Source organism: Hyposmocoma kahamanoa, unplaced genomic scaffold (assembly GCF_003589595.1).
Source record: "Hyposmocoma kahamanoa isolate Upper Pololo Valley unplaced genomic scaffold, ASM358959v1 99879, whole genome shotgun sequence".
Lineage (NCBI taxonomy): Eukaryota > Metazoa > Arthropoda > Insecta > Lepidoptera > Cosmopterigidae > Hyposmocoma > Hyposmocoma kahamanoa.
This window is the reverse complement of record NW_020656077.1, coordinates 2333907-2360646: the sequence shown is the minus strand read 5'-3', so window position 1 is coordinate 2360646 and position 26740 is coordinate 2333907. Positions and strand designations below refer to the sequence as shown.

The 26740-nt window shown below is 36.1% G+C and overlaps 2 protein-coding genes across 7 annotated transcripts; one reads left to right on the top strand and one right to left on the bottom strand.

Annotated features, from left to right (window-relative positions):
- Positions 1 to 2294, top strand: LOC113239361. Its single transcript, XM_026476336.1, has 4 exons — positions 1 to 336; positions 499 to 893; positions 1088 to 1178; positions 1257 to 2294. Exons 1-4 carry the CDS (start codon positions 85 to 87, stop codon positions 1596 to 1598), a joined length of 1080 nt encoding a protein of 359 aa, XP_026332121.1. The 5' UTR covers positions 1 to 84; the 3' UTR covers positions 1599 to 2294.
- LOC113239360 (SAFB-like transcription modulator) lies at positions 495 to 26528 on the bottom strand. Of its 6 annotated transcripts, none has more exons than XR_003311183.1 (19): positions 26389 to 26528; positions 25891 to 26304; positions 25544 to 25571; positions 24708 to 24834; positions 24186 to 24220; positions 20223 to 20368; positions 18524 to 18641; positions 18193 to 18320; positions 17588 to 17698; positions 17122 to 17199; positions 10146 to 10306; positions 9914 to 10027; positions 9704 to 9833; positions 9457 to 9589; positions 9271 to 9358; positions 9081 to 9193; positions 8776 to 8970; positions 8469 to 8593; positions 495 to 543 (listed from the first exon to the last, which is right to left on the bottom strand). XR_003311183.1 is itself a non-coding variant. In XM_026476331.1 (18 exons), exons 1-17 carry the CDS (start codon positions 26500 to 26502, stop codon positions 8795 to 8797), a joined length of 2214 nt encoding a protein of 737 aa, XP_026332116.1. In that variant the 5' UTR covers positions 26503 to 26528; the 3' UTR covers positions 8287 to 8593; positions 8776 to 8794. The 6 variants fall into 6 exon arrangements, 4 of the variants coding, with proteins under 4 accessions (XP_026332116.1, XP_026332118.1, XP_026332120.1 ...); XR_003311182.1 differs by lacking the exon at positions 495 to 543 and adding an exon at positions 1343 to 1385; XM_026476331.1 differs by lacking the exon at positions 495 to 543 and having other exon boundaries at positions 8287 to 8593.
- Between the last annotated feature and the right edge of the window lie 212 nt (positions 26529 to 26740).

The following is a 26740-nucleotide window of genomic DNA, read 5'->3' as shown; positions in this document are numbered from 1 at the left end:
ATTTTTTATCTAATCGTCGCGTTCGGTCTTCCGGCCGACCATGGCCTCATTCTAAGAAATTTGATGTAGAACACGGATCTCATCATGTGGAAGTATGTGTCGCGTCGCATCAGAGATACTTTTGAACGAAGTGTCAACCATTTCGACAAACGCAGCGCCGCTGGGGTTGTGAACTCTGCTACCAATGCTTCTGAAGATAAGACCAATCGATCAGCTCCTTGCTGTTGGTTCAGCTCCCAAAAATGCTGGAAATCATTTAAAGGCGACAATGATACTAACAGCAAGCGCTGGAACTTTGATCAACTCAATCGCACTTGGATTGGTGCCATAACATGGGTAAGATAATAATCAGTGTTTATTTTCGGCTAACATTTATTTTGGCTTTATTTGTTACGTTATCGTACAAAAAATGGAATATTGTATTTTGTTTAAAATTTATTAAGATCTTTTATTTCAACCTATAATAATTTTAAAATTTTTTTTCCTGATTTCTTACAGAGTAGTGCGTTGGTAGTGGGATGGTACGCGAGTCAGCTGTTGCATCTGAAATACAAGTATCATAAGAATAAACATCACAAAAGCGGCTTGACTATACAGAACTTGATTTCTACATTGCATCCTTATGTTAAACATGTTGACGCAGATGCAGTATGCTTAAATTCTGCTACAAATGTTGGGAAGATTATAGAAATATTCACACCCACTGTGTACTTAATTTCAAATGACCAAAACAATTCAAGCAATGAAAGAACTACCAGTACCTCCACTGACACTGATACTGACACAAATTCCAGTGATGGGGACTTAGGACAAGTTCTGAACTCAATTGAGAACAGACTTGGATTGGCTGCCATTGAAAATGGTCAACTGCAAGATGGACTTAACTTGCTAAGGTATTTCTCTAAGGTTGCAAACCACAATCAGTGTTTCGCCAGCTTCACATTGATGCTGTAGGTGGTTCGCTACATGTTTAAACATTTCAATAAAAACATTCTGACAATTGCACACTATGATCAATATGTTACATGTAGTTGGTATTTGCACATTATGAATTTATTTAACATAAAGCAACATTTTTGTGTCTCAGGTCTGCTGCTAACCGAAACCATGCACCAGCCCTGTACAATTTAGGGCTGTGTTATGAAATTGGTATTGGTGTTACCATTGACGAGAAAGCTGTAAGTAACTTATTAGATTCATATAAGAATATCCCCAACCCTACCATTTCATTTAAATCAATTTTACTTCTGGTACAGGCAATGGAGTTGTATCGTTCTGCAGCTGCTCTGGAACATCCAGGTGCTTTATACAACTTGGGAATTTACTACGGGCAGGGCAGAGGTGGGCTCACACGCGACATTGGAACTGCAACACGACTGCTCAAACTAGCAGCAGTTCAAGGCCAACAAGATGCTGTTAATGCTCTAAAATCACTTGATGTAGAACCAGCAAACTCTTCAATGCGAAACAACAGCACTTGGAATTATCAGTATCCTCCCTATGCACACAATGACAACATTGTCCCAACTTTTACAAATCTTTTTGTTGAAAATGTGAACTACACCCAGGAACAAAATTGTCATGCAACAGTTTATTGACAAGTAAGAAAGAATACTTTTCCATGAAATTGGTTATCTTAGTGGTGGAGGTATATTTTGTTGTTCCTTTTTCATGTGCATTTGCTAATAATTATATTTGTGAATAATTTTGATCTGCTGGGCCATAAATATTAATAAATAGCTTTCAATGTGATGTCTCAATGTTGTCAGCCTCTAGTCTTTAGTACTTATGATATTGACAAGAACAATTCATGCAAAGATGGAAATGCACATTAGTGTTTAGGAATAAGCTAGTAATTGATGATCATATGGCGTCATTTAATTTAACAAATATGTCATTTCATGACCAAAAATTTTAATAGACAGAAAACTTCCAAGTAACAGAGCCAGTAATACTTTCCTTGGACATCCTGGGATTTTTGTATTGTATTTTGTTCTGTATTTACAATTGTCAGCAACTTAATTATGGTAGTGTTTTTAATAGAATAGTTTTGTTATTGTAAGTATAAATAGAACTCTTTTGGATTTTTTTCCTTTTATTTTTAGTCTTTTCAGGATTCCAGAAGCATTACATGAAGTTTAGGTTCTCTGTCTATTATGATTTCTGTTCATGGCTAACATAGAATCTTATTAACACCTTTGTGTTTCAGTTGTGGTAGTTATCTAAGGTGAAATCAAATTTCATTTTGACCAGTAGTGTCCATCAACATAATGTTATTTTATAGTGTTGTAGAAATAAATGAACTTAATCAAATTTACTGTTTTCTTTTATATTATAAGGGACAATGCTTCAATAACATTTACCCATTGTGAGTAGGTTTTGTCATCAACATCCGATTACGCTACTCTGGCGAATCGAGTAGTTGCCTGTGGCATCTGGCACTGTGTATATTCAAGAATTGCTACCTTTTCTATATAGTATAATAGCTATCTTTGATATATTCCGAAAAATTAAAAAATAATTGACCAGCCATTCTGACCGGCTGGTCGCCACTTTGTTCGGCATGAAGGGAGCAGATTTTCCAGAATGTATTACCAATAATTGCTACTTATTTCCTACTTTCATGAATTAAAGGTAATAAATATATACGCTTCTTATCTACATTAGGTAAAAAATATAACCGATTGAAAATTTTACGACCCTGATATCAGAATATTATTTTAAATTTCTCAGAATATGTCAGAGGTAATTATTATTTATAAAAGGTAGCAATTCTTGAATATACCCTCGGTGCCAGACGTCACAGGCGACCAGCCATCCTGACGGTCACGATCTACGAGGGCGATTTGGTAAATCCGTGACTTTGAGAACTTAAAAAAAATGGTTTATTTTTTTAGGTAATCCACTTTTAATTCTGCTCCTTGACCAGCGATATTCCAATTTCTTCGACCCAATGACATATTTGTAAATACCTTTTGATGGGTTGAATGCTCACTGCTTCTACCTAAAAATAGGCCCTTGCTTCAGCTATCATTTCCTCAATTAATACAATTTTTTGTCTCCCAGGTTATTTCTTCATATTTGCGAAGAGTTAAAAGTCAGATGGGGTCAAATCAGTGAAAACGGGGGGTGCGACAAAAGTTCGTACGGAAATTCAACAAATTGTGATGTGATGAAATAAGTAATTTTCATTTAAATTAACGAATTCAGGTGCCCCAGGCGGGTTTTGAGTTCCTTCACAAAAATGGGAATTCTGACAGTATTACACATTTTTGATCGTGCTTATTATTAACGATTGTAGCTATTGACTTAAGTCAATGATTGTAGTCAAATAATAGGTCTAACTACAGCAGTAAACAAATAAAATAAATTAGGATTTTACAACCAGATATTACGTAAAAAATGTTCAAAGGTCCCCTTCTCCCCAGTTTTGTTCCCTCCATCACGAGAAATAGAAATTAAAAACAGAACACAAACATTTCAAATTGAAATAAGAATTATAAACAACTACTAGGTTTACCTTTTTTTTAAGTCGAAGTTTGTCTCAAAAAGGAGATCCGCCAAAATGACCCCAGGCCCGGCGCCAAAATAATGTAACTCAGTTTTTAGAGTAAAAATAGCAATAATATTATATAGTTTCGGTATTGCTAAATTCACATGCTAACATAGTTTTTTTGCCTGTTGAATTTTCATAGGCGCTTTATGAAAAATTCTATTTATTAGAGAAGCGTCGTCCTTTTTAGTTCATTAACATTGTAATAAATAATTATGGCATATAAGCATGTATATCAATCATATTATATAAACATATTTCATTTGCAGTTATATTTTTATTTAGAAAAAAAAATAGTATAAACTTCCCATAAATAAATAGAAGAATCAAGTCAAATGTTTTAGTTTTAGCTTTTTGTTTGTATTATATAATGATAAATATATCAACATTCGCATAAAGGTACAACAACAAATACGTTCAAACAAATAATTTAAATAAAGTATATTTGTATTGTTATATTATCGCTTTACGCGACTTTACTTAATGGCCGCATGACCTTCAAGCAATCGGCAAAGAAAGGATGAACACGCACGGATGAACGCACCTGTGACGTGAGGGCACAACTGGATACATCTTATTGTCTCGCTCACATATAATGGTTTAGAGGGAGAAACACGCAGACGCCCGCTTTGCTTTGGCGTGCTCTGCTCACGCGCAGTCCTACGCTAACGTTTGTTGTGTTGTGTACTGTGAACTGTGCGATACCTTACCTTGATCTTTATTTTACTTTGTTTAACCCTCCCGGACTTTTGATTTTCTTGTGAAATGGCAGACGTTTGTATTTTGTGTACACGATCATTACGGCAACGTCGTAGACATTTCATAGTTTACAGTACAGTACATACATGCTTATACGCCATAATGACTAATTACAAGATTAATGAACTAAAAATGACGACATTTCTCTAAAACATTTAATTTTACAAAGAGCCCCTATTAAAATTCAACGGGCAAAAAGACAATGTTAGCATGTGAATTTAGCAATACCGAAACTATATAATATTTTTGCTATTTTTACTCTAAAAATTGAGTTACATTATTTTGGCGCCGGGCCTGGGGTAATTTTGTATGGGATTTGGCGGATCTCCTTTTGAATATACGAGGTACTGCGTTATATTAACAAATTGAGCGAGTGCTTTAATATAGTGCTTTTTAAAGTTTATCGATGGAGATGTCACTGATCCCTCCTTAGGCTCAACTCACACTGGCGCAGAGTCGAAGCGTCGCGTTCTGTTTTTCAATTACAACGCCTGATGGCATTAGTGCGCCCGGATTACAGAGTGGTCGGCGTCAGACGCCTCACTGCGCCCAAGTAATGCGCGGCGACACGCGACGCGCTCCATATTTGCAAAACACAAATTTGTACCTTAATAATGGGAAAATAGAGACGAATATGCCATAGACGAAAAACAAAACGCATCGCGACACATCGACTCTGCGCCAGTGTGAGTTGAGGCTATTGTTGACGTAGGAACCTTGTATAGAATCTAAAAAATACCTTCTTGCCAGTAGCCAGCTGAAACAGAATTTAAAATAGTACCTATTGTTATACGCGTGGCGCACTATAAGTTTCCGGAATGAATAAGAAAAAAAAATACTATAAATGGTCAGAAATAAATTTATTGGTTCTCAAAATATTCTCCGCTAGCGTTAATGCCCTTTTTCATATGAATGAACCAATTTTGAAAACATTTATGCCACTACACAAACTTTTGGGTGCGAAAAAGCTGTGCTCTAGGTGGATCCCACACAATTTGACCGAGGCTCAAAAAACGGATCGCGTCGCTCGGTGCAATGCCATGCTTACCAGATTCAACGAAGGGGCGACAAATATGGTGTGGGACAGAGTAACAAGTGACGATATATGGATTTATAGTTACGATCCCAAAACAAAGCAGTAATCGAGCGTATGGCTCTTTCGAGATGAGCCGAAACCAACCAAAGTGGCGCGCGTGTAAAGTGCCTCCAAGCGGATAATTTCTACTTTTTTTAAATAAAACGGACACGTGGCTACTGTTGCTTTGGAGAATCGTTGTACCGTGAATAGTGATTGGTACACGATCATGTTTGCCGGAAGTTATAGACAAACTCCGTAAAAATAACCGTAAACGCCATATAATCTTGCACCACGATAACGCCAGTTCTCACACGGCCAGACAGACAAATGAATTTTTGAAGGTGAACAACGTTGACCTTATGAGCCATCCCGTGTCTAGTCCCGACCTGGCACCTTGTGACTTTTATTTATTTCCAAAAATTAAGAACCAGTTACGCGGTCAACGATTTTCATCACCTGAAGAGGCTGTCGAAGAGTATGAAAAATATGTTTCAGAGATTGTCACGGGGGAGTGGGGATGTTTTCAAAATTGGTTCATTCGTCTGAAAAAGTGCGTTAACGCCGAATATTTTGAGAAACAATAAATTCAATTCTGATCATTTATGATATTTTTTTTATTCATAGTGCGAAACTTATAGTGCGCCCCACGTTATTCAGCTAAATCGTTGGCTATCAAATCGGCTGCTTCAATTGAGTAGTCCATTGACAGAACTCAGTTTACTAATATTAATCAATCTATTGAAGACTTCAATTTCGAATTATTATTAGTATGTTATAATTATTACATTATATATATATTATTGGTATAGCGTCCGGCACGGTATGCAAGAAGACGTCGGTTCGAATCCGACCGGATCGAAGGAATTTTTTCTGAGTGTTCGATCTTTGTATTAATAATTATAACAAACTAGTGGAGTAATTTCACAAAAAATAATTGAATATCAATTCAATAAAAATTTAATTAACACAGTGAATAGCGACATCTCTCGCCAGGACTGGTAGCTGTAAAGGTACTAACTGGGTGATAAATCTGTAATAGATTTCTCATAGATGGCGCTACGACTAAAAAGTCGTTGAAAGACCAAGTACAAAGACACGATGCAAGCACATAGAGAAATTTGTGAGGTCCGTTGGTTCGTTCCGTGGCTTAGTTGGTATAGCGTCTGGCACGGTATGCAAGAAGACGTCGGTTCGAATCCGACCGGATCGAAGGAATTTTTTCTGAGTGTTTTTTCTGAGTGTTCGATCTTTGTATTAATAATTATAACAAACTAGTGGAGTAATTTCACAAAAAATAATTGAATATCAATTCAATAAAAATTTAATTATTATTAGTATTTCAATTAATTAATAAGAAAATGGAGAGGACTACGGCAATATATTTGCAATAAAAAGCTAGCCTACAAAACATACATAAAATAAATTGTATATTAAATCTGGTGCACCAAAATATTCATGAAAAGCAAGTTGAAAATTGAACTAGCTTTAAACTGTAACAATATTGATATTCTTTGTCACATCATCTTCAACACATTTGTTAGCACATGCTCAGTGAGGCGCAATACAATCAATAATAGAATTATTTATTGGCGTAAAGACCATCAAGACCAGAAATATATGACGGAAATTGAAATTAGTAAGACTAATTCCAATGTTTTCTTTTAGGATTCAAAATTCATTCAGTGGGGGACGAATTGAACGACTTAGTAGTCGAAATTGGAATGTCAGTAAATTTTTTTTCAATTAGCAACTTCTGCGTCGTGTTTACAATTTTGTCATCAAATCTTAGTTGAAAATGTAAGTTACAAGGTTTGACTCTTCCTGTTTCGGTTTTTATAATATTTGAAGTCGTCTTTAATATTTCCGCGCTCTTTTTAATTTTATTCTTTATAAAAAAAACATTGCTCTAGCTCTAGCTGCTACACTATAGCGCTTAAACATTTTCGATAGTTTCTAACAAAACCCTTAAAACTATTACTAGTACTGTAGATCCTTTCATTGTAAAGTTCATATAGCCATTGTCTTTTATGGTTATAATTTTAGACTTAAAAGTTTTCACTATGTTGAAAACCGAATTATTAGGATCGTCACAGTACGTAATGTCGCGTAGTTTAACCGATGCATTATTTCTATAAGCTTTAAATCGACGTATTAAATACATAGTTATTTTATTGAATTAAGTATAACTTATGTTACCTATTTTATTTGTTATTTTATGTACTTAACGCATGCTGGTGATAGGATATTTGACATGTCATTTTAATCTAAACTGTAAGTTTTATTAGTATATTTGTAACGCATAAAATAATGTAAATTAGCGACTACGTACCGTACTTCTCTAACGGAAGTTGTATTATTGTTACTTGCATTTTAAATAAATAAATATAAGATCATCATGATTTATAGAAACAAAGACTTTATATTTATTTGAAAAAATTGTTTAAGTTTGAAGTTTACAAACTTAACCAATTTGTTCAACAAACAGTTTCTAATACGTTGTCATTTAATCATAAAATGAGCGGCTGATCAGTGCGGCGAGGATGCGCGGAGCGACGCGGTCGATTTGCATTTACTCGTTCGAAGGAATAAACTAAGTAAAAACCAAACATTAACATACCTTATTTCAAAATGATTTTTCTGTCTATTCTCAAATTTCGTATCATTTGCTCCATTTAACTGGTCGACGATTCGTCATTTTGTCACGGAAGACGACGACGTGCAAATGGGTCGGCATGAATAGGAAGTTAGATGCCGTTCATAAGGAGGTTTTCATGCACGTACCTAAAGACAACTCTGTTTGGAAGGCACTTTCTTTGAGCTAATCTCATAACAGAAGACGTGAGCTTTAAAATGTTGTGTTAAAGAACCCTTACATCACATATTTAAATATAAACACAGTTATGTACAAGTTGAAATTATTTATTTGAACAAGCAAGCAAAATATTATTGGTTATATATCCATGCAGAACTACTATCACGCCAGAATAAAAATATTCACAAACCTAGGTTTAATTGATAATTATTTATACAATAAAACTGGTACCAATCTGTGATATCAACCATTTACGTTGTACGTACCCGAAATAGGAATTTTATTTATTAACTTTCTACTAGATGAGAAGGATAAATCATTAAAACTTCCATAATAAACAACTGATTGTCGTAAATAATCTGTGCATGTCATATCGTAATTTTTTATTTATCTGAAAAAAAAAAAAATTGTTAACAAGTTATCTACTTTGAAGATGGAACGTTTTGTACAGTCAACAGCATTATCAAGCTATACACTTTTGTTCGAATAACGGAACAAGATCCGTTAATGTGTAGGCAATCATGAATATAATACTAATATTTGAATTTACACGTTATAAAAATGTCACTCTACCTTTACGCTTCGACTTATGCTAGTATTTGCGGTAATCCCTCGCTGGGGGCGCATAGCGGTCGGGGTAGGGTGCGCCGGGTGGCGGCGGCTGGTAAGCGGGCGCGTAGCGTGTCTCGTATGTACTGCCGCCGTAGCGAGCGTCACCAGTCGACCATGTCTCGCTGCTGCCGCCACCTCCGCTGCCTTTGCAAATAACTACGTATCAGCACAAAAATAAATTTGTTAATGTTGCCCTCCTGAGCAGAGTGAACGGCATGAACTTTTACTTTGTTATAGATTTATTACAGATTTTCGTTTTCACTTACTTTTAGACGGGGCAGTGTCGGGATAACGACTAGAAGAGTTCCAACTTCGTGGCTCAGGTTTATTTGGAGAAGAAGGGCGGTATGAGCGGCTATCTCGAGATTCGTATGATCGGCTGAAAGAAAATGTCCTTATGTTACGTCAAAAACCATGACGTGAAAGATGGATATGCATGTTTGTACCGGACCTTACCTAGGCTCTTTAGGTCTAGTACCGGGCGGCATTGGTTGCCGGGTGTCGTCGTTGGAGCTGCCATTACTAGTGTATTTCATATTTCCAGCTGCAGCAAAAAAAAAAAGTGTCATGTCATAAGTTGTTCTTTATAACTTAGATGTAGCAGAAACATATTTGCGCTCTAGCTGAAGAATTTAGACTCACAAGAGACGTGGCGAGAGTAGTCACCCCGTTTGTAGTCTCGATCGCGGTCACGCTTGTCAGATCCGCGGTCGTAGCCAGAGTTCATCTCGAACCGAGGCGGCGGTGGCGCTTCGAACTGTCCGCGGCTTGATGTCTAGAAATATTTACATATTATTTTATTTTCACAGCATTAACACGCCAGGAAACTTATATAAGTTTTTATTAACAATAAATTCTTGTACAAAATTTATTACTTGTTAGTACTGACCATTGGTGGTGGCGGTGCGCGTTTGTGCCTTTGATCACGATCGTATGAAGGCTCTGGCGGCGGACTCGATGCAGGCTTGCGGTAAGTGGAGCTGCTCTCGTACCCGCGTTTACGGCGCTCTTCTTCCAATCTGTTGATTTTCCTTTCTAGTTAACTTTGTCACAATATAATTAATGTTTAAATATTTTACAATAATTATGAATTAATTACCTGAGCTGGGCTCTCTTGAGTTCAAGTCTCTCCAACTCCAGCTTCTCTCGTTCTAGTCTATGGCGTTCTCGTTCTAGTCTCAGCAACTCATTCTTTTCACGTTCAATCTTTTCTCTATTTGGAATAAAGTTGTAAGGTTAACTTGATTCAAAACCCAAGGCTTTATTGAAAGTGCGGGTGTTTTGGTGGATTTCAAGCACAAATTTAAGATGAGAAAATTGGTGATACCTACCTCTCTGCGCGTAGCTTTTCCCGCTCTACCGCCAGACGGTGTTTCTCCTGCCGCTGGCGCCGTTCGCGCTCGCGAAGTGCGTCTTCGGCCGCTCGCCGGCGCCGCTCTTCCTCGCGCGCCGCCCGAGACCGTTCGCGCGCGCGAGCCACATCGCGTTCTTTCTGTATATTTCATTCTCCCATTTAGTATGTCCTCACTATAATATGCATAGCAAAACCCCTCCACTTCAGGCTAGAGACGACGGGAACTAATAAAACTTTGCTAGCATTATGTTTGGGCAATGCAATTTCAGACGACCGGACGACATGACATTATTTTTGCCGTAATTGTTCTTAGCGTTAGGGTCAATTCAGTCCAGATAGAGAGCTGCTGATTATCGCTGCCTCATACAATCATGCTAGAGCAAATTAACTTTTACGGACGTTCGAAAATCCTGATTCTTTTACTTTATCATACAGAGCACTTACAATGTACCAGAATGAAAAAACAGGGTTTAAATAAAAATGTTTTTCTTATTTTTTCCAGTTGTACGTATTACGATATTGTGTTTATTTTTATGGAAATTTATGAAAAACACGAAAATTTAAAAAATATTAATCATCTTTCAGTTAAACTTGATGAATTTTAATGTTTATTTGATTATTATGACATTAATTTATTATTGTTAGGTGTTGTTAAATTTAATCAGATTTACATACGAAAAATGTAAATTTCAACAACGTACGGAGTAATAAGCATATTACGAAAAGTATTTTATTATAAAAGGACTTGTTGCTTTTCGCGACTTCACTCAATTGGAATAAGAGATACGCTGTTTTCTCCCATATGTTATTATTTGTACCTATACTTTTATACCTATACTTTTAATACCTTTTTTGTACTTATACTTTATAATACCTTTTCTTGTGGGCATTGAGATAATTAAGATACCATATATACATATGGTATATTTGAAGTTTCACGTGACATTTTTCTGTCTCTATTAATAAAGGGAACTGCCATTGGTATTCATTCGATATTAGGTGGTCTAGTGGCAGAGAATAAAGAATAGAGAACGGACACTCTCCGCCCCTCCCTAGTTTTAGATACTGCACCACGCCCCGCACATTGCCGGTCACATTGGCTGAACGACAACAAGGTTGCCGGCGAGCCGTTTTCGTGCGAAGAGAGACGGCTTTGATTTGAATATAGTTTTCTTGTATTCATTACGAAACTTGTACGTTAATATAAAACATCATTTTACGTTACTATTTATAATGGTCGTGAATTGTGCTGCGTATGGCTGTTTATCATCATTTTCCGAAAGATGAAACGAAGTAGAAAAACTTATGTCTGAGTCTCATTCAGTTATTGTTTTCTTCATTTATTTAATGTATGTATGTATAAAAAATACAGATTTATTATATCAATATAATGAGACGCCATTACTTCACGCATTTTCTGTTCGTATTGCCGATAAATATTACGTAAGTAGTGAATATATCTAATTATTAACTAAACTTGGACAAGCAATTTCAGATACCTTGGTTACCTTACTTAAAAGTACATGTCCGAAATATAACATTTTAAGTGCTTTTAATATATTTTTGAAATAAAGCTTCAATATTACTCTAGTTAGTGAATTAATGAAAAATATAATAATATGTCGATATAAATACCTAATAGATATGTTTATTTATTAGGATTCTATGAATAAAATCATAGATAACAGACTCGCGTTAGAAATTTCGCTATGTTGCCGCCCCGATCGCGTAACGTAATAGTGCGAGAAAGTGATGGGTAACCCTGCCACTTCACGCACACATTTATGCGTGTGCAGATAGCGCCTTGCTGTATGTAGTAGTAGTAGGTAAATAATTTTCGACCGTTGTATGGAGTGTCCGGGGTATGCTAGTGGTAACAGAAATGGTATATTTTTGAGTTCCTCTACGCTTGGCGTTACTTACAATTTTTTTTTATTATTCTTTTCTTTCACACTAAAACTAAATTTAAAATCCCTACCGACTCGAAAGACTGAAAAGCATTACACCACGTTATACGTCAAATGTCAAAGTTTGGAAATATTGAGAGTCCACAAAGTACTGACTTTATAGTCCGAATCCGAGACTACAAATTCGGACCCACTTCGGATGTCGCTTGTGCATTAAGAGCGTTTGCGCACTACGTCCGATTCGTATCAGTTCCGAATCCGAGAAATGACGGTTCAAAATGGCTCATTTTATCTCTAAGTATTCGTATTGTCTCGGATTTAGTGCACAAGCGTTATCCGAAGCGCGACCGAGTTTTCTAATTTGTAGAGTCTCGGATTCGGAAAAACGCGCTTAGTCCGATACAAATCAGAGAAAATACGATTATCACTTGTACACCTAGATATAAAACTATGCCTGTGACATTTCGAACCGTCATTTCTCGAAAAGCCGCGTAAACGATATTTCGGACTTCCGATAGGTAATCACAAGCCGTAAGTATAACAATATTTTGTTAGTTACGTTATAACTATCATTTAATAAAAAATATTTTTAAGAGTAACATTAACGTCAAAACGACTCTTTCGTTTATTTGTTCTAAATGTGTCAATTGCGTGTGGTTCGAACAATTGAACTGAACAACCATGCTATGTGTAAAATAAGGACAGTTGCTTCTTTGATTATTTTATGTTATGTACATTTGGTTAGTTCTCATGAAATTCCGAAATTCGTGCTTTCGATATTTATGAAAAATATTAGTAAGAATTGGTGGGTAATTCTTACAAAATCTCGAAATTCTTGTCCTTTAGGTTTATAAAAAAAGTATTTCATTCTTGCCGTAAAATTAATATTTAATATCAAATTATAATTCAATTGCTACTTATGCTTACATGACATATTGATTAATTTATTTAAATAAAAAAAAAACTTAGATAAAAATATCCCCAAAACCGTGCTCTCACTACGTCTCAAGTTCCATAATTAAACATGTTCTGTGCTTTAAATCAACATATTTAACAAAAATAATCTTTAAATTTTTAACATTCGATCAAATAAAATATTGTATTAATATGTGCAAAATTAAAACTAAACTGTGGCAAAAACACGATAAATTCAAAATATGTATTATTATACATGTCCTAACCAAAAAATCATTCCCTCTCACTTTTACCTTCACTCGATTTGTGAACACATTTTTCATCTTTGGTAAATGCATTTTGTAAGTTTTTGAAAGTTAGCAGCACTGTAAACGTTTCAAAATGACGAAATTCAAATGGTCTATTATGAAAAGATTTAATTTAAAATTCTAAAAGTTAAATTTTTGACAGTCATTCCCTCACATTATATAAAAAGAAGTTAAGCATTTGATTTTGTTTGTTAATTATTCACTCAGACGAGTTATTGGTAGCAGTAAGCTTACACAAAATATCAAGTATAAAAGTAAGTTTATATCGCTATTTTTTCTTGGTTTATTTTGATTTCCTCATTCCCTCACCATCATTTCTTCTGACTCAAATGTTCTGATTGCCCTATACATTTTCTTAAGTCAATTATTTTGGGGACCACTATTTCATCAAAAACTATTGCGTAAGCACTATGAAATGGACAAAAAATAAATACAAATTCTTCCTAAACATATTCATTAAATCGAAGGCACAAATTTCGAAATATCATGAGAACTGCCCTTGTATTTATTTCTTGTCAATTTCATAGTACTTACGTAAATAGTTTTTGATGATATGGTGGTACACAAAATAAATGACATTTAAGAAAAGAAGAGGGTTGTCGGAACATTTGAGGTTCAGGGAATGACGATATCAAAATTAACCAAGAAAAAATAGCTACATAAAGTTACATTTAGACTCAATATTTTGTGTAAGCTTACTACTAGGAATAACTCATCTGAGTGCATAATTAATAAATAAAATCAAATGCTTAATTTCTTTTTGTATGACGTGAGGTAATGACTGTCAAAAATCCATTCACAAATCGAGTGAAGGTAAAAGTAACAGGGAATGATTTTTTTTTATTGGGACGTGAATAATTTAATTTAGCAAAAACATATTTTATTTGATCGAATGTTTAAAATTTAATTTGTTGATTTAAAGCACAGAACGTGTTTGACAATGGAACTTGGGACAGCGAGGGAATGATTTTGGGGATATTTTATTATAATTAAGTAATTAGAATAATCAATATTTTATGTAGACATTTGCAGCAATTAAAGTATAATTTGCTATTAAATGTTTACGGCAAGAATCAAATACTTTTTTTTACTTAAAGGACAAGAATTTCGACATTTTGTAACATAAGTGCCCATTTACGAATAATTTAAATACAAATGAAATACTATACTGCTGTACACAATAATACTTTTAAATGATAAATATGATAACACAATATACTATTTAATGAAAGTTTAATACACGATCCCGTTTTTACATTTTACTTGAATCATTTTTACTAGCTTTTGTTATAACCTACAGTACGCCATGATTGACAAGCGCGCTGTCGGTCGACCAAACGAAGACTGACGCGCTATAGATGCTCTATTTGTGATTGAATGCCCTATAGGTTCGGAAACTTTTTTTTTTTTTTGGTAGGCCAATATACAGCATTAACAATAACATGAACGAATGTTAATAGTGTCGTCAAGTCGTTAAAACTACACAAGCAAATTATGATTTTGAGCATGCTGCATGAATTGTGCACCTAGGGATGTTAAAAATCTTTACTAGATAAGTAAATAATTGTTTTCTAACTGTACAGCTCAACCAACTTGTTTGTGAAGCTGACATCTGTAAAAGGAACTACCGATTCAACAATGACGAATGTCAAATGTATTGCAAGTTACCATGACAATTGATAATTTTGTGTAGTGGTACAAATAAAGTTTGTCGATCTGCACAGTGGTCTGACAATGAAATAAAAAGTGATACAGGTCTACCTGAATCTTATCAGACTAAAAGGTAATTGAAAAGTATTGTAAGCAACACTTCGGACACTTTGATTAAAATTTCTGAACATTCCTTTTTGTGTAAATCTGCATAATAGGAATGGTACAGGGTTCTTTTATGGGCGTCAGCCAATAAACCGCTCTTTGATGCACCTATCGTCATGAATAATGGGTGTGTATTGATGACCAAAAGTCCGAAATGAAAACAAGTTGAAAAAAACATTAAAACTTCCTTCCACCAAACAGACAATACAAAATAGACTAAATTACATAATACTTCACTGGGTGTCGTTCGATAGGTCTTCAAAAATGAAAAATAACAATGAGTTAAAAATGAAATCAGGAATGTTAATATTTTCAGTGACTGCAGCAAAACATGATTTTTTTAAAATAGCTTTCTCATCAATCTCACAAAACGAACTCTCATTGCATACAAAATAAAATTAAAACAAATGTGATTACACCGGTGTAGTCATATACACAAGATACCTGACCTTAAACCTGACCTTTGGTTCTGAGCTTAAAAGTGTGGAGAAAATTGTTAAACAAACGTAATCTTTAACCTGTGAGCCGTAAAATTTATTTTGGTATGACTCCCTGGTCGTCTCATTAGTGAATGACATTTTAAGAAAGTTTTTAAGCCAATTTGATCTTTAACATATGGTTCTGACTTAATACAGAACACAAAATTCAACCAACTTTAGTAACGCCGTCGTGGCCAAACGGTAAGTTTATTCGAGTCAAGCATGGTTCGAGTCACTTTAAGAATAAAACATTATTTAACTTATAATATTGTATTTTTTTTGTTTTTAACGTCGAGATAGGTATAAGGAATGTCTAATTCTTGTTCATACAGAACAATAATGTCTAATTTTAATAATTCCGTTTAGTGCGGCATATTAAAATAAGAAAGAAAACTTTGAAAGCCACTAAAACCTTGAAAGTAATTAAAACTGAATAGACATACAGGAACGAAACGTGGAACAATGCGTAATCACAGAAGTCACGATCGTATGCAAACACCTTACGCTTTATTAATAATATCTACCCACCCACCTTAGGCAATTTCCAATGAACAAATATTGTGATTTGTCAACGTTAACATGAAGTTACACGTTAACGTGAAGAAACAATGCTGTTAAAAATGTAACGTTAAAACAAAGCAGTGGTCGTGGATTCGAACCACGGGTATTGTAACTGGCAGTCGATACAACAAGCCACTCGACCAATTTACTTGGAAGTTAAATGACGACATTTAGTATTGGTTTTTAAGATATGTTGATCATCTTCAAGCAACACTCCACTGTATTGCTTACAAAATAAAGTTGAAATTGCTTTAATTTTTTCTTTGTTCAATACGTAAGATGGCTCTCAGAACGAAACTGTCGGTTTGGGCATGTTAGGGGGTCAGGTATCTCATGTATATGACTGTACGTAATGGTGAACCAAGACGAACCATAGCATTAGCGTGTTTGACGCAATTTTGGTTGTTTTATTTACAATTTCGTGTCATGAAATTCTGGTAGACCAAGGATTTAGGACTTGTATTGCAAATTAAAGTGAATTATTACCACAGTCAAAATCTGATTGAAATCCATTCCTTGATGGTGGATAAAAGAACATTCTGGGAACATTGCGGTTGGAACCCATTATTAACTAATATTCCATTGTAGCTTAAGTTATACGATCAGCCCACAAGCGCAATGATTAATGTCTTGAATAACACACATGTGTTGTAGAGGAATACGATGACGAGTTAAGTATTGGTTGAACATCTGTTACAAAGCAGTTGACAAAGGTCATTGAAATTAGAGAGCTTTTGGTATTGCTCTAACATCCCTAATTGCATTCCCCACTGATAAGGGATGATTGAGAATAGGAAAAACATGTCTATGAATTGTTGTTCACAGCAATGAGTCCCATGTGCACTTACACAAGTGTCCTAGGAATGGTTAGTTAAGCGATATTGATGTGTGGTAAGCAGGATTAGGAACATGAAGTTATTAGCACCCAATTCCGAGGCGTTAGACATGTTAATTCTAGACTCGCTCACCCAGATTTTAGAAAACGAGAGCACTTCTCTGGGCGATCTCCTGCGCTCGTTGCTCCGTGTGCTACGGCTCGTTCGTTCCTGAGGTTAAATGGCGCCAATAAGTTATTGAAACAACATACAAAATTTTTATTAAATGTGAAGGCGATAGTTCTAGGGAAAATAGACCTTGCGTCATTTCTTGTACACCATTTCACAGGACAGCTAACATCACAAAACACTATATCATTATTTATGCAAGAACGAACGGAGCCGTAGCGACAATGTGCTAATTTGGATACGTTATATGAAGCGAAAAATCATTAATAAATAAAAACAAAAAAGATAATGATAGAAAGAAACAAATGAGTATATGCAGTTCGTTTTCAGCTGGTGTACAAGAGACGGCCCCTGAAAAGCTTTCCTTAATGAACGTGTTTATGACGTGACTTATTAACAAATGTTAGGATATTTGTGAAATAAGAAGTACCCTATCGGAGCGCTGAGACTTCTCTCTCGTGCCAGATGAGGAGCGAGGGCTGTCGGCGCCAGAGCCTGGGTCCTTTTTAACCTTCCCATCATCCTTCTCGTCTTTCACTGCCTATAATAGTATCAATGTTGTAACAATTATTGTAGAAAAGTGAGCACCACTCATGTTACTATTATTTAATGTTTATTGGGAAAGTTTAAGTGATATTTACAGTGTGCTTTTATTTTGTTTTGTAACCTATATACATGAGTGCAATAAAATAATGAATAGTGAGTATTATTAGTATTACTCCCATTTTAAACTACTTGTCGTTTGTGTCGAATAAGTTGCATATATTTGCATCTGCCTAGTGAGCAAGAGTTTCAAATACTTTTTAATTGTTATCCTTATGCGCACATATTACTGTCATTCGCATTATGCGAGCTTAATAATCAAGTGAAATGTAAATCAATAGGGAAAAGCAAAAAAAAAAAGAGAAAAAGAAATTAAATGCGCAACAGAACATGCAACATAGATACAAATAACAATAAATATATAATTACTAAACACTGTAAATGTTACGTAACGGTCCCGATTAATATGTGCAAAATGTGAAAATGTCTCACCATGTTCTCTTTCATATCGTCTTTGTGGTCGCGACTCGTGCGCCGGTCGGCGCGTGAGGTTTGCCTCCGCGACGCTGACTCCGATTCAGATTTCGCCTTCTCCACAGATATCATTCGCCCATGTAATTCTGATCAAAACATGTAACGTTAAGGTGAGAATTGAACACACTTTGCATGTTACTTCGTAAACGTAATGATATAATATTTTTTTGTTTAAATACTTATTTTTATGTAATATTTGCATTATTTAATGTACTTTACTACATTAAATAATGCAAATATCGTCAAGGGGACGTTATTAGTCTATAAGTTGACAATTTGAATAACTTACCAGTTCTATGCAGATTTTTAATGCAATTTTCGGCATCTTGTGCACTGGCCATGGTGACATAACCGTAGCAGCGCGATCCCGGGGTGCGGGCATTCGTTACTACTTTTGCACCAATTACCTGTACAAAAGGTAAAAAAGATGTTACAACTAAATAATGCTTAAACGAGTTTTGCATGTTGTTTTTTTTTGCATTTCTACAATAATTTACTCACCGTCATAGACGAGTGTGTGATTTAAACATCAGATAAATTGTTTCATGACGTATTAACAATATCCCACTAAAAATGTACAACGGGAACAGGCTATTTTGGAATTATTCTAAGACTACGCAGCACTAACAATTATAGTGAGAGGGGCTTGCTTACCTCGCAACCTAACATCCTATTGTAATCACCTCTAAGAATACGACCTCCTTGAAAATTGTGAATTCGTGACTGGTTTATTGAGGATTTCCTTATGAATGCCACATACATGAAACTAGAAAATATTCATACATTCGCCGTGTATCTCGACTTTTATAAGGTTTGGCAAGCCTCTTTAGCAAACGGCCAATGTACAGATCACAAAAACTTTAAGAGCATATCGATACTGGCAGCATGTCAATAAAGGCTCTCTCATCCGACCTATTAAATATTAATTCTGAAGCTTACAGCTTCCCAGCGCAACTTTCCTCTTATTACGCAACAACGATTTATCATGCAGACTATTACTGATTAAGACGATTACTAGTGCACAGTTGCGGAGAGATATTTACCTAATCCAGGGTTCGGTGCTCAAGTCCAACCATTCAGGAAAGCGAAGTGAAGAGAGTAAATTCAAGCCTGGTTGTATCTTTGTGAGACCATGACTATGTGGTCTTGGAAATACAGGCGCATTACTATGTCACGAAACGCAGACTATTGCGACTATACATTCTTTTCGAGACGTATAGACCGTACCGATCTCCGACATTAAGTGTTGGCACCTTTCGGAGGGATTTGCTTGCTACCAGTTGCATTCTCTGGATGCGTTAGGTTGCGAGATACTTGTCTTTTGGAAACAAATTGCTGGTGAAAGCGAACCTCTAAAGTCTCGAGTCTCCTCGTCCGGTAATCTAGTGTTTCGGTACTTTACGTATGTGGTGTCCATGCCACAACTTTTTCGTGTAATTACATTTCTCAACAATTGCAGTCCAGTGCAGGAGCAAACCCTCGTATCAGACTACTGCCACGTGACCGGTACTATGGCGTTTCGGCCCTAGAGGCCCCGCCTACCGGTGTGACGTCACAGCAGCGTCACCACGCGCCGGTGCCTGAGTTTATGGCCTCTCTCACTGCGTTAATCCGTTGTCACACGACTAGGTATTGAATGCCTGAGCAGCGTCATCGCCAATTGCATATTTGTTGTTGATACTTTTGTGAATGTATATACGCACATATTTTAGAAGAACATTTTGCTTGTAAGTTTATTATGTTGCATAATTCTACTAGCATGACAACGTTATACAACTCCACCAGTTTGTTATAAATTCTTTCACTCATATGCACGGTACATGCATGAAAACTCATTGTCCATTGCAGCAACCAAACTTTTTTACACAAAATCAAACTAAAAAATAAAATCACTACCAGTCGCGATTTTTATGTGCCTAAAAAATATCAGCCCAAATTACTTAACAACAGGCAGTGGTATTTATTGCTCACGGAGATAAAACTCGTACCTTTCCATGCTTGCTGCACAGTTGCTTCAAATCCTTAGCGCGAGTGTCACCAGAGAGGCCGCTGACCCACAAATTGCGTGCACCACCCTCTTTACCGTCCTCCTTCTTCTTCTCCTTTTCTCCATCATCCACTTTGTGCTTTTCTTCTAGGACAAACCAATAATGTATTAAATACCTTGCAATAAGTTAGTACAAAACAAACAATGCATTCGTGAGCACGTAAGATATATTCGCAGTTTGCTATTTCAATTAAGCACTGGACCTACTCCAATCACAAAGAGCATTAGTATCATAATGATAGATGACTAATTAATAAGTCTTCTTGTTTGCTTATTGGCGGTGCCAGAAATTTATTGAGTGGCAAATGACATATAGACATAACAAAACAAACTATAAACAATCAATAAGCCGGGTACTCATTAGCGAGCTGTAACTCTTACGCGACAGATACAATAAGAGGTTCGAGTGTGTACGTGTGAGTTCGAGATACTCAAACATTTCGTATTCATCGCACATGATCAAACGATTGTCCAAAAATACATAAACTCATAATTATCATAATTATTATACAAATATGCACAAAAGAATACAATAAAAGCTACACCAAGGCACTGTAAACTGAATGGTTTATTGCTATTAAAACTGCCTCTGTTGCCGAACGGTTACCATGCCGGACTGCCATGCAGAGGTTCCAGGTTCGATTCCCGGGCCGGGAGAAATAGTTGTATGGCCTACAATTATTTCTCTCGTGAGTTTGGGTGTAATTTGTGGTTGTCTATGTGTGTGCCCATGGCACCCGCGACACAGGGTTTCCCTAGTGCGAGGCTATGTTGAGTGTGTGCGTTATTTATTTATTTATTCTATTACTTTTTGACAGATCAAACGTGAACAAGATGTCAAAATAACGTTTGTAACACGATATTGCCAGCTAAACTTGGGGCAGAGGACAGCTTAGTATTACGTGACCGCTGACTGGCTGGTATTACCAGTTCATAATACGAAATTACAAGGCAGTTTACGGCGTAAACTGCGTGTAAATAAGAATTTATATTAGGCCCCCCGGTCATCGACGGCTTATTACGCGCTATGATTTTTGGTAACATAACATGTAACGGTTACAGTTCTTTAGTGAGTACCCGACTTCACATACAATAAAATCGTACTAGCAGAATCTTAACTTTTAATATTTTAAAGAGAGCTACCTACTGAAGATAGGCTAGTAAACTTAAAATGTTTGTTTTAAGAATTTGCCTGGAGACGTGTATAACGTCAATTTAAAGACGAAAAAAGCTATGAAAATTTAGTAGTGGTATGGCTGCCACGCCAGACTTGCCACTGCAGTGCGTCTAATTTGAGGCGCCCTTAGCAGGTAATAAATACCGTGTTTTTAAATAAATAGTTATACTTTTCATTGATATGGTTTTATTCTCGACTGTACTTATTAATAGAAACGGTTGGGTAGGGCTAAGTGGAATTTCATATCCACTTATCCCAACCAGTGACGGTGTGGAAAAAAATCCACTTGTCCCCACCAGGGGGACAGCTGGTAGGGACTTGTGGAATAGGCCGTAGCATGGCAGTATATCACATGCATTGTATGATAAACCTCCCCGTGACATATTTCAGTTGATAGAACTATGTTGCCATTTGCCATTATTATTTTCTTTTTAAATTGCGAATACTGAATAGGTTATACGGAATAAGAGGCTTATTAGGGTCGTATTCTAGAACTCTACTCAATGCTCAAGTCAGGATTTGAGCCATAGAGTAATTCTTTTTTTTTGTTTATTTGGTAATCAACTATTGTTACACACGTTGAAGAACAAGAATAACGATATGAAATTGCGTATATAGCTGTTTTTGTCGTTTAATCGTCGCCGTGAAAACGAAACATAATCTCAGTACAGAGTACTAAAAAACCGACCTCAAAAGTACGTGGAATTACATACAATTACCATGTTTTATTGATATCGGTTATCGGGTATTGCGCAAACCCCGATTTGATCCCCTAGTTCGCCACTAAAATATAATAAAAATCGGTTCTCGCTTCCCAAAGTATATTGAGAGAAAAACGCCTTAAATTGGAGAAATAGCAAAATCAACCATTAAAATAATTGCTCCTTAAGTAAAATTTAGGCGCTATTTATAAAAATGAATCTTCATGCGTGAACAGCCACCCTTAGAGGTGGATGATTTTCTTTAAAACGAAATGGGACCACTATGGTAGTACCCCCTTTACAACAAAAAAGAATCATGAAAATCGGTTCACAAATACCGGAGTTATCGCGTAACATACATACAAAAAAACATACAGACAGAGAACCTCTTGAAATTTTTAAAACTGAGAAAATTTTGTTCGATGAGAACAATAATTTTGTATTTTAGTTCTTTTAAAATAAAAATGCACGGTGGTTCGAGTTGTGTATCTGGCGGTGTAAATTTGAGACGGGGCAGCAAGGTCAGCTACCTTAATCGTTGTAGTTACAGAAAAACGGTTCTTGAAGACTATCCATGATTTTCTTGTAACCACAACGATTAAGGTAGCTGGCCTTGCTGCCCGTACATATGGTTGTACATATACACCCTATATATATGGTTTCCGCCGTTAATTGGCTGGAGGGACTTCAGCTGCTTTCTCGTGCCTGTTGGTAATTCGATAAAAGTAGATTGATTTCTTAATAGACAATTGTGTATTATGAAAAATAATATCAACCATTTGTCACTCTTACACATTCAACATATATGCATGTCTATATTTAAATATGTAATTAAAACTACATTCCAATCCTATATCTTCCATAAATTACAACTGTCCCTGTCCTTGGTCACGCATTGGTGTAGGCGGCCCAGGTTCTCCGCCACTGTACTGAATACACCTTGTTATTCACTACTACTTTCACTCTACCACTAGTGTTCGAGTGATGACATGTATATCAGGTAATTCTGATATTAAAAGTCAGTTCACATGCAATGCAGTTCATATGGACTGGTTAGGCGGTCGTCATAGCTGTGTTTTCATCCGGTATAGTTAATCGTTGGGACAAACGCTGGTCCGTTTGTCGCTGAATGGTGAGGTACGAAAGTTTTATGTGAAATACCATTGAATTTCCCTATATATGTACGTGAAATTCCCCTAAGTATGTTGATGCTTTAAGAAAATTTGGGAACTGGTATTATTTTTAAAGGCCAGTAATCTTGATTTCAATTGTATTACTGTTTCCTGAAATTGTTTTCGAAATCCTATTTTATCATGAACACTTTTCTCTTCCGTTTCCAAGTAATAATAATAGAGTTAAATCACAGCCAGCAAAAGAAGTTGGTACGTAAATTTCGCTTAGTCAATGACATTAATGAAAAGAGATTCAAGACTTCGCCTTGCCATAGAACAGCGCATTAATTTATAAACTTTTTTTAAATTTTATTTCACAATCTGAGCGGAAAGGCAAATAACAAAATGCTAATTACTCAACATAAGCTACAATTGCTGTTTAATCCATACACAATAAACGACTTTATGATGTTTAATGATGACGTAATTAAGTAATTAAAATGACTACAACTGCTAGGCTGCTAACAGATTGGCTGCATGTTTGCAGTTAATGTGTGTATTAGGTCTCCGCTGCATGAAGTCTGTTTTGACTGCATGCAGTTAATGGGTGAAGTTGTTATCCGATACTTCTACTATATGAAGTCAACACTTGACAGACTAAAGTATACAAAAACGCAGTGAAAATATTATACATGACCAACTTGCTAACAGTTTGATTTTGTCGCGCGCAGCAAATTACTTAAAAATACGTAATATTTTTCACAAGATTCAACATATATATATATATATATGAACTATAGTTCAAAATAATAGATATACCTACAAACCTACTAGTTGGTAGAGTTGCAAAGGCATAATAATTTAATTTATCATGGAGCAAAGTGAATAATAGCCATAAAAAAAATTACTATTACCTTTATTTTCCTTGCCTCCAGGCTCACCATCATTGCTGAAAAAAGAAAATTTTTTAAATGATTAACAATGCATAGAAATATACATAGGACTGTAGAATATTCTTAGCATTTTAGAAGATATTACTTTTATTTCAAGTTTCTTTTTGTGACAGAAGTAAGTTTACTGCAACACACACATCAGCTACAAAGTTTTGCACCATTACTCCACCCATATGTGTTTTTGTTCACAGCAACTTCGTACAAGTTCTTCTTCCGCAGCATAGTTTCTTCTTGCTTCAATTTCTTCAACATGTTTGAAGTTCTTTGTATGTCCAATTCAATCTTCTGTAGCTACCAGGCCAGTGTACTTGATGATCGCTCCTTTATCTTCGCAGGTTGACACAAAGACCGCAAAATCAGTCTTCTTTGATTTATTATTGGTGCAAAACTTTGTAGTGATAACGAAATATCAATTGGATGTGGTAATAATCGAAGTATGGATGCGCGCGGCGGCGTCGCGACGGCCGTTCGGCGTTCACCAACCTAGTGGCAGGAGCATCGTTCAAACTTTGCTGGGCATCGGATGGTGCGACGTCGGCCGAAGCTGCAGAGTGCTCTGCTGCTGCATCATCCCGTGTTGACACCGCCGCATCTTCATTAGCTCCGTCATCTACATCAGGTAGCAGTGATCAGCTGAGCCAAAGCAGGTCGCCCATTCCGAGCGGCCCACCCTGCCTCTCTTCACAATGTGCTGCATTGTAAGTAGTTGGAGAAGATGAAGATGTTGAATCTTGATATTTTCACACAAACTAAAAAATCTTGACCTGAAAACTTGATCGATATTAGCACCACTATCAGCAGAACAATGGCCAAAGGTTACTGTGCCCAAAGTAATCTTATGAATATACTCCCAAAGAGCACTGGAAATATGTCTTGTTATGATACAAGTTTAATGGAAAGCAGGAACCTCCAAAACCTGCATTTCTGCTTGTCATTATTCTGTTGCGGGTTACATTTGACACGACTCATCAGCGTATGGAGTCTGGATTATTGGTCAGCAAACGCTTTCTCCTTCAGCAGGCGGCTTTCTTGGGCGTAGAAGAATATTGTCCTGAATTCCATCCTGAGTTGGCTGTACTAGTTCTACTGTGATGCCCACAGGATCACACTATTATCTTCATTCCAATTGAGTGAACTTATATATAGTAACACTTTACACAAGACGCGTAATATGTGTAACTATCCTCTCAATATGTTAAAATGCAGTGCACATATTTTTACATCAAAGTATAACATCTATAATTTTAATAATAAAGTAGTCCATAAAAACTATACAAACATTTCTGTATTAAAATAGCACACCATTGTAAGTAACTTACCTTGCTGAGCTTTTGTAGTAGTATCAGGCTGAAACAACAAAACAAACAAAAGGTCACAAGTGTGCTTATACTAGTTGGCATTCAGCCATGTGATAAAGTAGGGATTTAAAACAACAGTATTATTTGGTTAGAAACATTGAGTATTAGAAAATAAACAAGCGTACATAATAATAATCTCTTATATTTTAATTTTATTGTGCATAACTACCTATGTAAATATATAGGTATACAAATTTAAATTGTCAATGAATTACCAAATTCTAATCAATTTCCATGATAAAACCATTGGATACTTTAGTGTTTATTGCTGGCAGTGTAACAGTGACCCTGAAGAAATAGAAACGTACCTCTTCATTGAGCAACTCATCGTCTCCAATGTCAAGATTGATGCTGTCTTCAGCATCTGTATTGTTTTCATTTTTATGATCATCATTGTCCAAACACGGTTTCTTGGCTTCACTTGCCTCATCTATTTCTTCCTTGTGTTCTCGTTTTCTATTTGTTTTGTCGCTATCATCGACATCCATCTGCGTGTTGTTGTCGGCCGGCGGGACATGCTCGGAGGTAGCTTCGCGCTGCAGACTGACTTCCTCCTCCTGGCCGGCGTCGTCTTGGACGATCATGTCCTCCATGGTAGGCGTTTCCTCGCTGTCTGGTTCAATTGAACTCTCTACTCTCCGTGCTCTTTTCACCGTGTTTTTATCTATGCCACTCAAATCAAATTTATACGTAGTTGGGTCATGCCCTTCCTCTTCCAAATACTGAAACACACATTGTTTACATCACATATTGCCGTGACGATAATTACATTCTTTGACCATGCCTACGAACAGCAAAAAAATTACCTTTGACAATCGCTGTATTAAGACGCCTCTTACTCCACTTTTATCTAAATCTCTTTTTTCAAGTTCAGCACGTAAATCTATTACTCTAAGATCGTTCAGCTTTTTTTCCGACATCGCCCGAAGTTATTTTTAAATGCTATTATTTATAGAATGCGTAATATTTTTTCAACCGAAAATACTGCTACACGACACCAAGCTAGTGTTCCTCAAAATGGCGGTTGCACTTTGCCTGTCAAAGACTACATACACCCAATGCAGGGAATAGAGTAAGCACTCAGTCTGAATTTAACATAGCACGTGCTGCCATCTGCGCGCTGTTAGTCGCTAATATCTACATTTTTCCGATCCGACA

What these genes read in the sequence shown, in the direction of transcription:
- LOC113239361 (XM_026476336.1), top strand. Translation starts at nt 85, where the DNA reads ATGTGGAAGTATGTGTCGCGTCGCATCAGAGATACTTTTGAACGAAGT. An exon ending in GGATTGGTGCCATAACATGG is followed by an intron (nt 337 to 498) that starts GTAAGATAATAA and finishes GATTTCTTACAG; the next exon opens with AGTAGTGCGTTGGTAGTGGG. An exon ending in TTACCATTGACGAGAAAGCT is followed by an intron (nt 1,179 to 1,256) that starts GTAAGTAACTTA and finishes CTTCTGGTACAG; the next exon opens with GCAATGGAGTTGTATCGTTC.
- LOC113239360 (XM_026476331.1), bottom strand. Translation starts at nt 26,502, where the DNA reads ATGTCGGAAAAAAAGCTGAACGATCTTAGAGTAATAGATTTACGTGCT. An exon ending in ACGATATGAAAGAGAACATG is followed by an intron (nt 17,699 to 18,192) that starts GTGAGACATTTT and finishes ATACTATTATAG; the next exon opens with GCAGTGAAAGACGAGAAGGA. An exon ending in AGTCTCAGCGCTCCGATAGG is followed by an intron (nt 17,200 to 17,587) that starts GTACTTCTTATT and finishes ATTTAACCTCAG; the next exon opens with GAACGAACGAGCCGTAGCAC.